The sequence below is a fragment of the Lontra canadensis genome, unplaced genomic scaffold (assembly GCF_010015895.1).
Source record: "Lontra canadensis isolate GAN:19392208 unplaced genomic scaffold, GSC_riverotter_1.0 scaffold70, whole genome shotgun sequence".
In the NCBI taxonomy this organism is placed as follows: Eukaryota; Metazoa; Chordata; class Mammalia; order Carnivora; family Mustelidae; genus Lontra; species Lontra canadensis.
The window spans coordinates 6,691,789-6,707,668 of record NW_022631064.1 but is presented as its reverse complement, the minus strand read 5'-3'; the positions used below and the strand labels follow the sequence as shown (position 1 = coordinate 6,707,668).

At 41.0% G+C, this 15,880-nt stretch overlaps 1 protein-coding gene across 1 annotated transcript; it reads left to right on the top strand.

Annotated features, from left to right (window-relative positions):
* The first annotated feature begins 14,439 nt into the window (after positions 1-14,439).
* On the top strand, positions 14,440-15,667 carry LOC116881026 (Y-box-binding protein 1-like). The gene is given in 2 exon segments (XM_032880578.1): positions 14,440-14,602; positions 14,605-15,667. Coding segments are annotated over 2 exon segments (945 nt in total). The 5' UTR covers positions 14,440-14,475; the 3' UTR covers positions 15,423-15,667.
* The last annotated feature ends 213 nt before the right edge of the window (positions 15,668-15,880 follow it).

The window sequence follows — 15,880 nt, the reverse complement described above, 5'->3', positions numbered from 1 at the left end:
TAAGAGTGAATCAAAATTACTTCCTCTTTATACCAAAACTACTCAAGAGAATCAGTGCTTTGTCTTTATAGCTAAATGATGCAAACTATTAACATGGAGCCTCCATGAACATCAGGCAAAATTGTTTCAAATAAGGGTTGAATATGTTTGAAACTGAGAAATCTGCCAGAATCAGTTCCAATTTTGTGTGTAGTTGAACTGATTGAATTACCATTTGGGCCTAGAACCACAGAAGCCCAGGAGACTGGGGCCCAAACCACGAACAATGGTTCTTTGTCTAAGGAGAGCCCGTGGTTGGGTTTTTACACGCCAACATGTGTGACTTCGATGTATAGCAGAATGATTACAAATTCAGCTCTGTTCCAGAGCAGGTCATCCATCTGTCTATTTTGTCTCTAAGCCTAGCCCCTTATTTATGAACAGAACATTCTACTACATATGAAGACACGGACAAGGCTTGTGCATTTCTCAATTATTTCAAAATGCAAATTCATCATCTCCGCGTGGTGTTCCCTCTCTGTTTCAGAGCATCTAATGTGAACCAGTTTCTCCCATTTACAAGAGCATAGTGTGAAAGTAGATGACGCTGGCAGTCTTCACAGCATCGCCACTTTGGGATCTGCTGGAGAAACCAGGCAAGGGAAGGTGATAGCCAGGTGACACTGTTGGAGTGATTCCTTCCAGGGGCTGCACATCTGGGGTTGTGCAGCTGCCAAGGATAATGCATGTGCTTCGATTAGCTGCAGCTCAGAATTAAAAACGTGGAGGAGGAGAACATGTTCTGCAAAACGCCAATGATGTAAAAACGTTCAGGGTGAGGGACTTACTCCTGTGCGTGTGTGTGTGTGTGTGTGTGTGTGTGTGTACCAGCACAGTCTGCAGTATCATGTGTTCTTGTTTCAGAATAATAGCGTCTGGCCTTTTAAACACAAGTTCTACCATGGGCCCAGGAGGCTTAAGTATGCTTCATGGGAAAAGCCCACTTTATATGTACCGAGAGAACAGTGAAACAGCAGTTTGTCAGAAGGTCTTTGCTTAGAATTAAGATAGAGCCATGGCTGGCTGATTAAACAATATTAAAAGACATTTCTTTTCTCCCTAAATCCATCAGTGCTTGGGGCTCGTAGAAGGTAAAGAAAAATGTAAACTTCTAATAGACTCAGGTATTCTTTGGATGTAGTAAGCATTTAATATTTATTCACCTAATGGGTACCCACCATATATGCACATTTCAACATATAATGATTCCACGGCTCAAGAATAATGTCGTTTATTTCCCCACCAACTTTCAATCAGCAGGAGGGCAATAAAAATCACATAATAGAGTCCAGAATTGATCAGCATAAACAACTAACGATCCCCGTGAATCTGACTTATTTTGCTCATTACTAAAGCTCTTCAGATAGCTCATATTTGAATCCAGAGACCAGGTTCACGATGACTAAGCAAAGCAGAGGATTGTTCAGTGAGGGAGTCCAACTGAGAGATTATGTACCAACAGTCTGATTGGCCCCTTAAACCTTATATGTTTATTTTCATAATACATATTCATCTTGAGTGAGGCAAAGAAAGTTTGGATCTCATTACTGCACTTTGTCTTATGACATGATTCTACCATCATGTTTCATAGTTACAAGCGACTCCACACAGCCACAGAAACAAAATGGATAGTGAATTCTGCAAGACTTATCTTGGCTTATGAGCCAGGAATGGAAACAGCAGATCCTGTGAATATTCTTAGAGCCTTAATAATATTAAGGAGCAAGGAAAAATGGGATACAGCACATAGTTTCTATTCCCTTAACTATGGCTCTGATAGAAATCAGGGCAGGTGCTTTGAAATGGTAGCAAAAGAATTATAAATTATTTGAGTTATAATGATCAAATCATAGAGCTAGGAGGAAACTTGGAGATTTCCAGCCAGCCTCTCTTATTGTCAATGAGAAACTCAGGACCTAGAAAATTTACCCTTCATTATCTCCAGAAACTAGAGTCTGACATCCAAGCCATGATTCCCATGGTATTCTGGCCCTTTCCTGCCCTATTGACTTGTTAAAGCAAAAATTATGTTCTTAAATAATAACCAAGATTTGGTTGTGTTCTGTTATCCAGACCATTTTTTTTTTTTCAAATTTCCAGACTTAACTTCTACCTGGTTTCTGCTTCCAAACTCCCTGATGCCACCCAATCCTCTTTGATTTCCAGGAATTTTACTTTTTTAAAAAGATTTATTTAATTTTATTTTATTTTCAGTGTTCCAAAATTCATTGCTTATGCACCACACCCAGTGCTCCATGCAATACATGCCCTCCATAACATCCACCACCAGGCTCACCCACCACCCCACGCCCCTCCCCTCCAAAACCCTCAGTTTGTTTCTCAGAGTCCACGGTCTCTCATGGTTTGTCTCCCCCTCCAATATCCCTCAACTCACTTCTCTCCATCTTCCCATGTTCTCTGTGTTATTCCCTATGCTCCATAAGTAAGTGAAACCATATGATAACTGACTTTCTCTGCTTGACTTATTTCACTCAGCATAATCTCTTCCAGTGCCATCCATGTTGATACAAAAGTTGGGTCTTCATCCTTTTTGATGGAGGCATAATACTCCATTGTATATATGGACCATATTTTCTTTATCCATTGGTCCATTGAAGGGCATCATGGTTCTTTCCACAGTTTGGCAACTGTGGCCATTGTTGCTATGAACATTGGGGTACAGATGGCCCTTCTTTTCACTACATCTGTATCTTTGGGGTAAATACCCAGTAGTGTAATTGCAGGGCCATAGGGTAGCTCTATTTTTATTTTTATTTTTTTATTAAAAAATTTTTTAAAGATTTTATTTATTTATTTGATAGACAGAGATCACAAGGAAGCAGAGAGGCAGGCAGAGAGAGAGGAGGAAGTAGGCTCCCCACTGAGCAGAGAGCCTAATGCGGGGCTTGATCCCAGGACCCTGAGACCATGACCTGAGCTGAAGGCAGAGGCTTTAACTCACTGAGCCACCCAGGTGCCCCTCTATTTTTAATTTTTTGAGGAATCTCCACACTGTTTTCCAAAGTGGCTGCACCAACTTGCATTCCCACCAATAATATTAAAAGTGTAAGAGGTGTCTTGTTAATTTTGGCCATTCTAACTGGTAAGGTGGTATTTCAATGTGGTTTTGATTTGAATCTCTCTGATGGCTAATGATGATGAACATTTTTCATGTGTTTGTTAGCCATTTGTATGTCTTCATTGGAGAAGAGTCTATTCATGTCTTCTGCCCATTTTTGATATGATTATCTGTTTTGTGGGTGTTGAGTTTGAAGAGTTCTTTATAGATCTTGGATATCAGTCCTTTGTCTGTAGTGACATTTGCAAATATCTTCTCCCATTCTGTGGGTTGCCTCTTTGTTTTGTTGACTATTCAGGATTTTTACTTTTTGTCCATGGTTGAAAATCTCTAATCTATAAACACTACAAAAATCTTGTTTTTTGCCTGGAAATTCTCTAAGAAGAAAGGGAACCCCCACATACAGGTAGTTTTTTTTCTTTTCTTTTAAAGAATTATTTATTTATTTATTCACAGAGAAATCACAAGTAGGCAGAGAGGCAGACTCCCCACTGAGCAGAGAGCCCAATGTGGGCCTCGATTGGAGGACGCTGAGACTATGACCTGAGCCAAAGGCAGAAGCTTCACCCACTGAGCCACCCAGGTGTCCAGAAAGACAAATTTCAAAGTAGATTTTGATTGGCTCCATGAAGATTCCATGGCATCTGGACGAAAGCCACTTCTGAATTTTAGCATTTTATTACTCACTACAACTACTTCTCCGGATACCTTTATATTATATGACAGTCAGCCCCTAGAGGGTCTTTCCCCCACTGGGGACACAGATGGAAGTTGCTATGAAGGTCTTTGACCCAGACCCAAACTTGTAGAATCAGATACTGTATAAGGGCTCTGTGGTGCCCTGTAGCAGGGGGAATGCATGGCATGTTACTGTGTGGAGTGATCTATCATTACCATTTGGCTTCTAAATGGGCAACGGATATCCATCAACCATTTCTGCACCTATTAAGTAAATTACACACAAACATGCACGTGCATATTCACACACTTAAATTTTTATTTGCTGTAAATTAGTTAGGTTCTTCAAGCACACAGAAAAAAATGAGTCTTAGTAGAAGTCTTCAAAGTGCAATTTGCTTCTTATTTGTTGTAAAAAATGAGCACAACACCAACAACAGTGAAATGGGAAAGCCCTGGTATCCTGCTCCGAGAGTTGCTTTTTTGTACAAGAAGCATTTTCTGGAGTTACTTTGAATTGGCCCTTAGACACCACTTCACTGTTAATGCTGCTGAGATATGGGGGTTTACAGTGAAATAGACTCAATGTCCATGCATTCCGCTTTATACTAAAAAAAATCTTGTGAGGGTTTAACTGAAGGATTATGCTAGTGTTCACAGTCCATATTTTTATCTGCTTGAGGGTCCAAATGGGATTCTACAGCTCATTGGGCCACACTTTGAGCCTGGATCACCTAGAAGGGGCTGCCCAGGAAACTGATCACATCACAGAATTTCAGAAGTGCCACTAGGGTTGCCACCTTGGTGATCAACAACTGTTTCCAAATGTTGCAACCTGTCTCCAATTTTAAAACATGCACTGTTAACGGGAGATAGTTGTTCGTGAGCAGTTAACTAGAGAAATTTGTGTTGCATCCCATTCCCTGTTTAGAATAGGAACAGCATTATTTCAGGTGTGCAGTGAGAGCATCTGACCCATCAGTGACCAGAACTGATGGGTCGGAACCCACATATGCAAATTCTATGGAGGCGAGTCGCTCATGGCATGAAAGAAAGCGATATTGTTGTCTCCCAAGAGAATTTTGTGGCAAGAAATGTAAGTGGAGAGGGGAAAACGGAATAACCGTATAAGCTTTGTAGAATTTTAGGTTACATTTTCTAAAATTTTGCCATATGATAAGGACTAAGAAAAATTCTAGATATTATTTTAAAAGGGCCACTACACAATTTTATTTGCTCTTCCCACTTATTTAAAGATAAGATGATATTTATAAAACTTTGAGAATGAGATATGATTTCAAGAATTTGCAGAGATTTCAGATGTGACTTGTAAGGATCATTTGTCATGGTTCAAATTTGTCTCACAGGCCATTGGTTGAGAATTTCATCTTAATACTGTAAGCATCTTTGTATGGGATCTATATCTATAACTTATAGATATCTCTATATACACATCTTATACATTAAGCACGTTTATACTTAAAAAGGCTTAGTAAGGAACTGCAATTTCAAATGCTTTGTAAACAAAATGATGTATAATTTCACCAGAATTTCAGAATGCAAAAAGCTCAGAAGACTTTTTGGAATTAGGATAAGATTTGAAGAAATTTCCCAAGTGTATCATAGCCAATTGGAATAAAAATGTCCTTGCTAGAGAGAGATTCAACTCTCTAGATTACCAAGTCTGTTAAATTCAGCTAATAAATTAATTTTATATTCTCTAATAATTAGCTTTTTAATCTTGTGCCATAAGAGAATTTCTATTCATGGACTCACAAATGGTATTTGTTGAAAAAAGTTCTCGCTCCAGTGAAATCTAACCCAGAAATAGACTCTATATTATAATCTGGCCAAATTTGTTTAAGGTGGTGGGAGGGTGGGGCAAATCACAAGAGTTTTAATTTTCTGGAAAAGGATCCTGTGTCCCCCACCACTGCCTAAATGGCCACCATAGAAAGCAAAGGCAAAGACCCGCTCGCTATTGGCACACTGTCTCTCTGCCTTTGTCATCTGATTTGATCCCCAAGTCACCCATTGAAATTAGTGCAGCTGACAGCTGGTTTTGATTGAGAACTATGACATTAAAAGCAATAGTAACAGCCGGCCATTACCAATAGTGAACTACCTTTTCCTGTAGAATGGAGAGCTAATTACTTGTCTTGAGATTTTTTCTCCTCTTCAAAGGAAGTCAGTTTGGTTCCTCCAAAGTTATCAAGCATAAAAGAACTCTACCCCCAAATCAGGATTGCCCTTTTGCATTTTCCCCATGATTTCTGAGATTTTCACTGTTGTTACTCTGGTCTTCATATCCTGTTTTGCTGCTTCCACTTAGACATGCCAATTAAAGAAAGATATGGTTTATTTAAAAAATATGGTCCTAGAGCTGACTGTAAAGAGGACTCTTAAACAGGCTGAACTCTTCATCAGGATTAGCTGAATGTAGTAAGTAAATCCCATGTTGAATGGTGACCTCGTAAAGTCTCCAAAGAGCAGGGCTGTATTGGGCTTTGTAGCAGCTTAAATGAAATAAACCTGTTTCTTCCCTTGGGTCTCACCAATCGTGGGCCAGGCTATGTAGTGGGCAAGATGCCCATGAAGGGGCTGTAAGAACAGTCTAATGTGGTGGTTCCCAAAATATGGTCCTGGGCCAGCAGTAGCAACAGCACTTGTTAGAAATGCACACTCTCAGGTCCCAGTCAGCCCTGACATGGGACCTAGTACTCTATTTTAATAAGCCCTTCCTTTTATTCTGATGAAAGCTAGCATTTGAGAACGGCTGATCTAGTGCATCAATAAGTTTTCTGTTGACACTAACGGGCTTAAGCCTGGTTTAACTTCACCTAGGGGGAATCCTGGATTGCAAGAAAAATTGGATGGGCAGACACAGCAATGGCAAAAAAGCATCAACATATCTTAACATATCTTAACTCTATATGAACAGCTTGATATTTAGACACCTCTCTCTCTCTCTCTCAGATATATACATATTAGTAGATTTATGATTTATGATCTAATGATCTAAACCATTTATTCATTTAATAATATTTGTTTTTACATATCAGAGACACCATCCCAGAAATTGAGAGTACTGTAGTAAACAAAGTACACTGATCACATGCTGTTTATAGTCTAGTAAGGAGAATTTCAAGCCAATAAGCAAATGAACACATGAGGTGGTAATAAGGGGTTAGAGAGTGACAGGGTAGGGGCCAGGTGTTATTTTGGATAGGGGGGTTAGGGAAGAGTAGATAAGTCTTGAGCCCTGCCTCATATCTTCTCAATCATTTTCCTTATTTCACTCTTTTCTGCAACAGCCAAATTCATGTAGGCATCATCTAACAGCACTTCAACTTAGTTGTACCTTGTATCTCTATTCTCTGTACAGGGGCTTCTCTGCCCCACTGAATATATTTCCTTTCATCAACCCAGGATGTGCATGAGCTCACCTGCTCAAGGAAAGTAACATTCTATTCATCAGCATTTGACCAAGTAGAAAGACATCTGGTAGATAAATACTTGCTGCTTTCTCTTCCGAACAGATAGTTCTGTGTCGCATTCTTCATGATCCCCAGAGGAACATAGCCAGACTGAGCTCTTGTTGCCCACAACATTAGCCAGGTTACTAATGTACACTGGGATGAACTTTCCTTCCTTCCTGACTCCATTCCTTGAGACCAATTTTTCCCCCAAACTATTTACATTCAAACATTTGTCTCAGGCTCTGTTTTGGGGAAAACCTAGGCTAAGATGGTGGGCCTCTATGATAAGATGGTATTTCAGTAGAGGTGTTAGAAACATGAAGGGGGATGTCACACAGATATCTTGATGAAGACTGTTCCATACAAAAGCAAATTCTGGGGCACCTGGGTGGCTCAGTTGGTTAAGCAACTGCCTTTGGCTCAGGTCATGATCCTGGAGTCCCAGGATCGAGTCCCACGTCAGGCCCTCTGTTCAGCAGAGAGCCGGCTTCTCCCTCTGCCCCTCGACCCTCTCATGCTCTCTCAAATAAATAAAATCTTAAAAAAAAAAAAAAAGCAAATTTTGTGAGGCCCCAGAATGTTTTTGGCATGTTCCAAGTTCAACATGAAGCCAGTGTGGCTTCTGTGGAGTGAGCATGGTGGATAGGAGGCGGGGAGAGAGAGAGGGCAAGGAAATAGGGTATAAAGGGGAAGGAAATTGGGTATAAAGGGGAGCAGGATGCCTGATCACCTGGGGTCTTATAGGCCATCAGAAGAACTTTGGCTTTTGTTCAGAGTGAAAAGGAAAGCCAATGAGGGATTTTGAGCAGAGGAAATACTTGGATCTGAAAGATGTCTTGAAAGGTTCACTTTGTCTCCTTTTTTTCAGAAAAGACTACAGTAGAATCAACAGCAAGACCAGTTAGGAGGTTTTTGCCATAATTCAGACAACTTGGACTATGGTGGTATCAGCGAAGGTGATAAACTGACAGAGCTGACCCTAGGATTATATATGGAGTGAGAGAGAGGAATTGAAGCTGTCCCCAAGTTCTTTGACTAAATAATTGGAATGAAAATTATAAAAGCATCCAAGAGAGCATACCTGAGCAAAGTGGAGGGAAGCTGAATTGAAGAAAAGGAAACTACAAACAAGTTAAATCATATTCTGGTTCGTCAGTAGTAATCTAATACCTATTCCCATTGGAGAGTCTGACATTTTTCTTATCCTATAAACTATACATGGACACTCTCTAGAATAATAGAAATTAAATTTCCCATCTTTTTCCCAGGACATAGCAGACATCAGCACAATAAACACATTCTCAAATAATATTCCATCAGCTACTCTCCATTAATTATTTTTATTTAATCCCTAAAACAACTTGTGAGTTAAATATATTTATTTTCATTTTATATATGATGAAATTGGCAAAGAGCATAGTTAAGTAACTTCTCCAAAGTCTCACTGCCTAAAAAGGATGCATCTTGGATTCAAACTCAGGTCTTCCTGACTCGGCTTATTTTTACTCTTAGCCACCTTCTCTCCTTCCCATTTCTAGCATAATGACTCATCAGACCTAACTCCTTCACTCTTGCCATCCTATGTAAGATTCTAGGTAAGTTCAGCATCAGATACAAAATAGTTTTTACCTTAAATCCCCACCATAGGTAATTACCCCAAATTGGTTTTCTTTCACCATTTTCCTTTATCCCTTTATCAACTTGTCTTTATATTCTTCTAAGATATTTTTATCTTTCCTCATGTCAATCCATCTTTTTTTAGACTATCAGAGATTAAATCTTTGATGAGATGAATTCAAATGACTCTACACTAGACTAATATGTACCAGTTGACATGATGTATAGATTGGTTTTGACTTCACTTTCTTCCTAATAGTTTGCAGTAGGGGTCAGTTTCCCTTAACTAGTGGTTCAAGGTTACTCCTTGTATTTGTTTTCCACTCAGAAGGCTGCAGTGAGTCCAGCAAGAGCTCTAACCAAAGGATTTCTCAGGACAGTCTGGATACCAAGATGTACCTACTCTTAGGGAACCATGAATGCAAAGACAGAATTTAAGTTCTAGTCAAAGAAAAAAACTCAGGCCATAGCCAGAAAATCAAGACCAAGTTCAGGACTAAAGAATGTAATAAGGTTGTAAACAAGAGATTGTGTAGTGAGGTCATAAGCCAGAAGGATCAGAAACACATGGGGTTTAGTGTATGAAGTAGATTAAGACTAGTGGCTCAGGACTAAGATTGTGGCTGATCAGAGGGTATTGGAAACCTGTTTTTATGTGATGCCAGCTGCTTGGTACAAGGATAGATTTAATGGATTAAAAGCCTGGAAACAAGATCTTGTTCCTAAGTAGGGGTATTATAGGAACTATAAGCTAATTGCTTACATGTTCATCATCCAATTAACTAAGGTCAGCTCTGACAGCTCTTTGTAAATATCTTCACCCTGTTGATTCATTCATTCTTTCACTGTCGTGGGCATGTTCAGACATGCATTGAGCATTTGTTCTGCATTGAGAACTCTATTTTGAAGCAAAACTGGAGCTAGAAAGGTGAATTGGCATAGTCTTCGTTCTCAAGGAGTATTTAGCTTAGTTTTGTTTGGAAGCAGATTTAAAGCAAATAGGGAAGAGAAATGATATGATATGATAAAGCCCTGATGGAAGCAGGTATGAGTAGAGTACCATGCTCCTAAGTCAGAGATGGTGTCACCAAGAAGGTCATCTTGACCTGATTTTGAAGCATACTCAGAGTTTATAGACAGAGGGGAGAGGAGTGGTATAGGACCAGTTTTCCCAAGCAGGGAGACCCACAAGTGCTGAGGAATGATCCAAGAAGTTGGTATTGCTCTGTAGTCAAGGACTAGTGGTGGTTAGGGCAGGGAGGTTAGCTATGGATGAGGCTGGAAGAGCTGGGGAGGGTGTGGTCATTAAGGGGTTTGTGCTTTGTTCTGTGGAGTTTAGATTTTATCAGGTGGATGACTGCGACTCACTGGGTGGTTGTGTAGAGGAGAACCACAAGAACTGAAGGTCAGAGAACGTCTTCCGAGGGCAGTCATGGACTTTTGAGCTGTACTTTTGAGTAGGTGAATAAGCCTTTACTAGGTGGAGCTATAGTGACCAGAGACCCTTGAAGAGGCATCGTGAACAAAAACAGAGGATTCCCTTTCCCCGGGAATTGAGGACATTATAGGTCAAAAAGCTCAGAACCACTCCAGCAATAGTGCTTCTTTTCCTAGGCTTTCTTTGAGCCAACAGTGTTTGAAAAATACTATTGATCGATTTTTTAAATTCCTTTTTTTTTTTTCCTTTTTAGATAACTTAAATAAATCCACTTCTTTTTCTTTAAGGCCCTAACATTTTGGATTAAAAAAACTTCTTTTAAAGAAAACCTGTGTATTTTTTTTTTCATTCAATTTTTGACTTGTCAGAAAAAGTACTTCTTTGTTTGAAGGAAGCATTTTCTTAAGAAAGCTTTTTTTCTGGACATGGGTCATGGAGTCTCTTGCCCCAAGTACCAAGGGTGTACCGTAATTCCTGGCTCTATTAGTTAAATGTTTTCCTTAAGCCAAAAGTATTAGGTGTGTTTACCCCCATTTTCCTAAGGGGAGTGTAAATATCTCTCCCAATTCTTTCTAGACTGGCTTTAATTGAAGAAGAAAGTAAAGCAACATTCACTGGAGAAGAGGTTGAGTGACTATGTTTCAATAAATAATGCATGCTTTAAGGGTTTGGTCCTTTGAATTCTCTAAGGGCAAGTACTGCCTAAAGCCTTGTTGCCTTAGACCAAAGATCCTTTAGGCCAGAGACAGCATCTTATATCTCTTTCCATTGTTTCTCACTGTATCTTATTCATGGCAGGACCTCAATACTCTTAGCCCCTCCTGAGAATTATGAAAATCTGTGGGATGTGGGGAACAACTCTGGGATGGTCAATCCAGGGCTTCCCAAACTTGCTTGATGATAAAACAATCTGGGGCTTTTGAAGCACAGACTCTGGAGCCCCCTCCCAGACTCCTAGATGAATTAGGATCTCCAGGGAGAGGGGTCAGAGAATCTATACAGATAGCAAGTATCCCAAGTGACTCTCAGAACTGGGCAAGTTTGGGGAGTAGCAGGCTTAATCTATCTTCACTCTATAGGAGGTATAAATTCTTAGGAGTAAGTTGGAGAAGATATACCAAGAGTCAAATATAGAAACAATATTTTTAGTTGCAATTATGGCCGGAAGTCCAAATCCTGCCTGTTTTTGTAAATAAGGTTTAATTGGAACAAAGTCACATCCATTTATTTATACATTGTCTGTGGCTGCTTTCATGCTTCAGCAGAAGAGATGAATAATTACAGCAGAGACCATATGGCCTACAAAGCCTAAAATACTCACTATCTGACCCTTTACAGAATCAGTTTATTGACCTCTGTTCTAGAGCACATGGTGTGCTTAAGAAGGAGCTTACCAGTAATAGTACGCAATATACAATAATTATTGAAATAGCAAGTCACTTCAGCCATAACTTTTTTAAACCTTAATAATCTCATTTTCCATTCTGTTCATTGTAAATGTGCTATGTGAATGCTCACTGGGATGAGATATTATTTTATAATATATGACTCAGTCATGTCTATCTCAAACACCTCAATCAATCCTCCACTGCCAATGAAATCTAATTCATAACATGGTGTTTAGAACTTTCCAGTATCTGGACCCAACTTCCAACCTCTTCTCCCATTAACTTCTCTGACACACCAAGGCCTCTTATCAAACCACATTTCTAGCTGCTTCTGACATCTAAGCATCACCATCTTTTTTGCTGTTTAAAATCCAGACTTCCCATCTCTTCCATGATATTTAATGTATACCACTAGTATCAAACTTTCTTTAAAAAAAAAAAAAAGATTTTGTTTGTTTTTCTGAGGAAGGGAGGGATAGAGAGAGGGGAAGAGGATGAGTGGGGGTAGGGACAGAGGCAGAGGGAGAAGCAGGCTTCCAGTTGAGCAGGGAGCCAGATGCCAGGCTCAGTCCCAGGAACCTGGTATCATGACCGGAGCCAAAGGCAGATACTTAACCACTGAGCACCCAGGCGCCCATAAACTTTCTTATATATTGGCTACTCTATACCTACTTTATCTCCTCCAATAAAGTAGACATGTGTTAAGAGCTCAGGTTGTATTTTGATCCATTTTGTAATTTCAAATGAACTAAATACATGTAGGTGATGCACTGTGGATATTTATGAATTGAATAAAATTCTTTGTATGTCAAAACTGAGTGTATCTCAACCAACCTCATGTGCATGAGGTGAAAGCACCAAGGAGAGAAAGTCCCAGGAGCTAGGTCAAATAGGCAAGGGTAGTCACTAAGGTGCTGTAGCAGGCGCTGCTGGTGTTTGCCCATATCCTTGCAGACAATTTCAGGTAACCTTGAAGCAAGGTGAGACAGATGGTGAATAAACACCCCAGCTTTCTTACTTCTAGTGGGATAATTCTGGGCAGTGTTCCACATAGTATCTCAGAGGGATCCTAGTGGGATGGAGCCCAGTGTCATGCACTCATGAAAGATCATTATCTTAGTCCTTTTGGGCTGCTATAGATAGGAAAATGTTATAGATTAGGGGACATATAAACAGTAAGTAATTATTTTTCATAGTTCTAGAGGCTGGGAAGTCCAAGATCAAGGTTTAGGCAGATTCAGTGTCTGGTGAGGACCCACTTCCTGTTTCACAGACAACCTTCTTATCATTGCTTCCTCAAATGGCAGAAGGGACAAGGGATCTTTCTTATGCCTCTTTTATAAGAACACTAACCCCATTCATGACAACAAAGCCCTCATTACCTAATCAGCTCCCAAGGGCCATACCTCCAAATATCATCACATTAGAGATTAGATTCCAACATATGAATTTTGGAGAGACACAAAGATTCAGTCAATGGCAACCATTTACTGGTTGTCTTCCCTTTCCTGTTTTACATTTACATTTCTTCACAGTATTTTTGGGGATCAATAAGCTGCTTATGCCTAAATCCTTGTCTTAGGATCTGCCTTTAGAAGAACCCAATCTGTGGTAGGCTACCTCTAAGATGGTCTCAATGATCCCTGTTTCCTGGTACTAGTGTTCTTGTGTCACCCTTCCCCTTGACTGTAAATGTGACTTAGTAGTTAGATTCCAATGAATAAAATATGGTGAAAGTAAAGACATGTCACTCCTGAGCTTAGGTTATAAAAAGACTGTGGATTTTGTCTTGGAGCTCTCTTTCATTCTCTTTTGGATTGCTCACACCAGGGGAAACTGACAGCTTTGTTGGGAGGCAGCTCTGTGGAGAAGTTCAGATGAGTGAGTTTGGAAGCAAATCTTGTGAAGCTGCTTGCAAGCGGACCCTTCCCAAGCTGAGCCTTGAGATGACTGCACCCCGCACTGCACCCCGCACTGTACCCCGCACTGCACCCAAACAAACCTTGCTTGCAGCCTCATGACAGAACCTGAGCCGGAGACCATGGAGCTAAGATGCTTGTGGATTCCTGACCCACACAGGGTCAACAGTGAGATAAAAAAGAATATATATTTTCAGCTGTTAAGTCTTAGGATAATTTTTATGCAGTGATAGATAACTAGTACACAATCTGAGACAATGGTGTAAATCAGCGCTATTAGGGTTGTAATTGAGAGACTCTTTCTCCCATCTTTTTACCAGACTAAGTCCTCATGTTTAATGCACCCAGGACATCCTGTACATCTTCCTTAGCATTTACTATCTTTGTGTTCTGTTGTTTAAAATGTGCCTTCCTAACTAGACTACAAGATCTATGAGGACCACTACCCTCCTTCTTATGCTCTATTCCCAATGCCTCTAAAAAAATATTAACTAAAGCGGTGCCTGGGTGACTTAGGCTTTAAGCCTCTGCCTTTGGTTCAGGTCATGATCCCAGGGTCCTGGAATCGAGCCCTACATTGGGTTCCCTGCTCAGCGGGAAGCCTGCTTCTTCCTCTCCCACTCCCCCTGCTTATGTTCCCTCTCTCGCTGTCTCTCTCTGTCAAATACATAAGTAAAATCTTTTAAAAAAGAATTATTGAGTTCGATCGGTAGCGGGAGCGGAGAGCGGACCCCAGAGAGCCCTGAGCAGCCCCACCGCCGCCGCCGGCCTAGTTACCATCGCACGCCGGGAAGAACCGCAGCTGCCGCAGCCGGCCCCAGTCACCATCACCGCAACCATGAGCAGCAAGGCCGAGACCCAGCAGCCGCCCGCCGCCCCCGCCCTCAGCGCTGCCGACACCAAGCCCGGCACCACGGGCAGCGGCGCAGGGAGCGGCGGCCCTGGCGGCCTCACATCGGCGGCGCCAAGGTCATCGCAACGAAGGTTTTGGGAACAGTAAAATGGTTCAATGTAAGAAACGGATATGGTTTCATCAACAGGAATGACACCAAGGAAGATGTATTTGTACACCAGACTGCCATAAAGAAGAATAACCCCAGGAAGTACCTTCGCAGTGTAGGAGATGGAGACACTGTGGAGTTGGATGTTGTTGAAGGAGAAAAGGGTGCGGAGGCAGCAAATGTGACAGGCCCTGGTGGAGCTCCAGTGCAAGGCAGGAAATATGCAGCAGACCGTAACCATTATAGACGCTATCCACGTCGCAGGGGTCCTCCACGCAATTACCAGCAAAATTACCAAAATAGTGAGAGTGGGGAAAAGAACGAGGGATCGGAAAGTGCTCCCGAAGGCCAGGCCCAACAGCGCCGGCCCTACCGCAGGCGACGGTTCCCACCTTACTACATGCGGAGACCCTATGGGCGTCGACCACAGTATTCCAACCCTCCTGTGCAGGGAGAAGTGATGGAAGGTGCTGACAACCTGGGTGCAGGAGAACAAGGTAGAACAGTGAGACAGAATACGTATCGGGGTTATAGACCACGATTCCGCAGGGGTCCTCCTCGCCAAAGACAGCCTAGAGAGGATGGCAACGAGGAAGTTAAGGAAAATGAAGGAGATGAGACCCAGGGTCAGCAGCCACCTCAACGTCGGTACCGGCGCAACTTCAATTACCCACGCAGAGGCCCAGAAAACCCTAAACCACAAGATGGCAAAGAGACAAAAGCAGCCGATCCACCAGCTGAGAATTCGTCCGCTCCCGAGGCTGAGCAGGGCAGGGCTGAGTAAATGCCGGCTTACCATCTCTACCATCATCCGGTTTAGTCATCCAACACGAAGAAATGAAGATGAAATTCCAGCAATAAGAAATGAACAAAAGATTGGAGCTGAAGACCTTAAGTGCTTGCTTTTTGCCCATTGACCAGATAAATAGAACTATCTGCATTATCTATGCAGCATGGGGTTTTTATTATTTTTACCTAAAGACGTCTCTTTTTGATAATGACAAACGTGTTTTTTAAGAAAAAAAAAAAGCCTGGTTTTTCTCAATACACCTTTAAAGGTTTTTAAATTGTTTCATATCTGGTCAAGTTGAGATTTTTAAGAACCTCATTTTTAATTTGTAATAAAAGTTTACAACTTGATCTTTTCAAAAAAGTCAACAAACAGCAAGCACCCGTTAATAAAGGTCTTAAATAAAAAAAAAAAGAATTATTAATTAAATAAATAGACTTCAGTTCAATTGG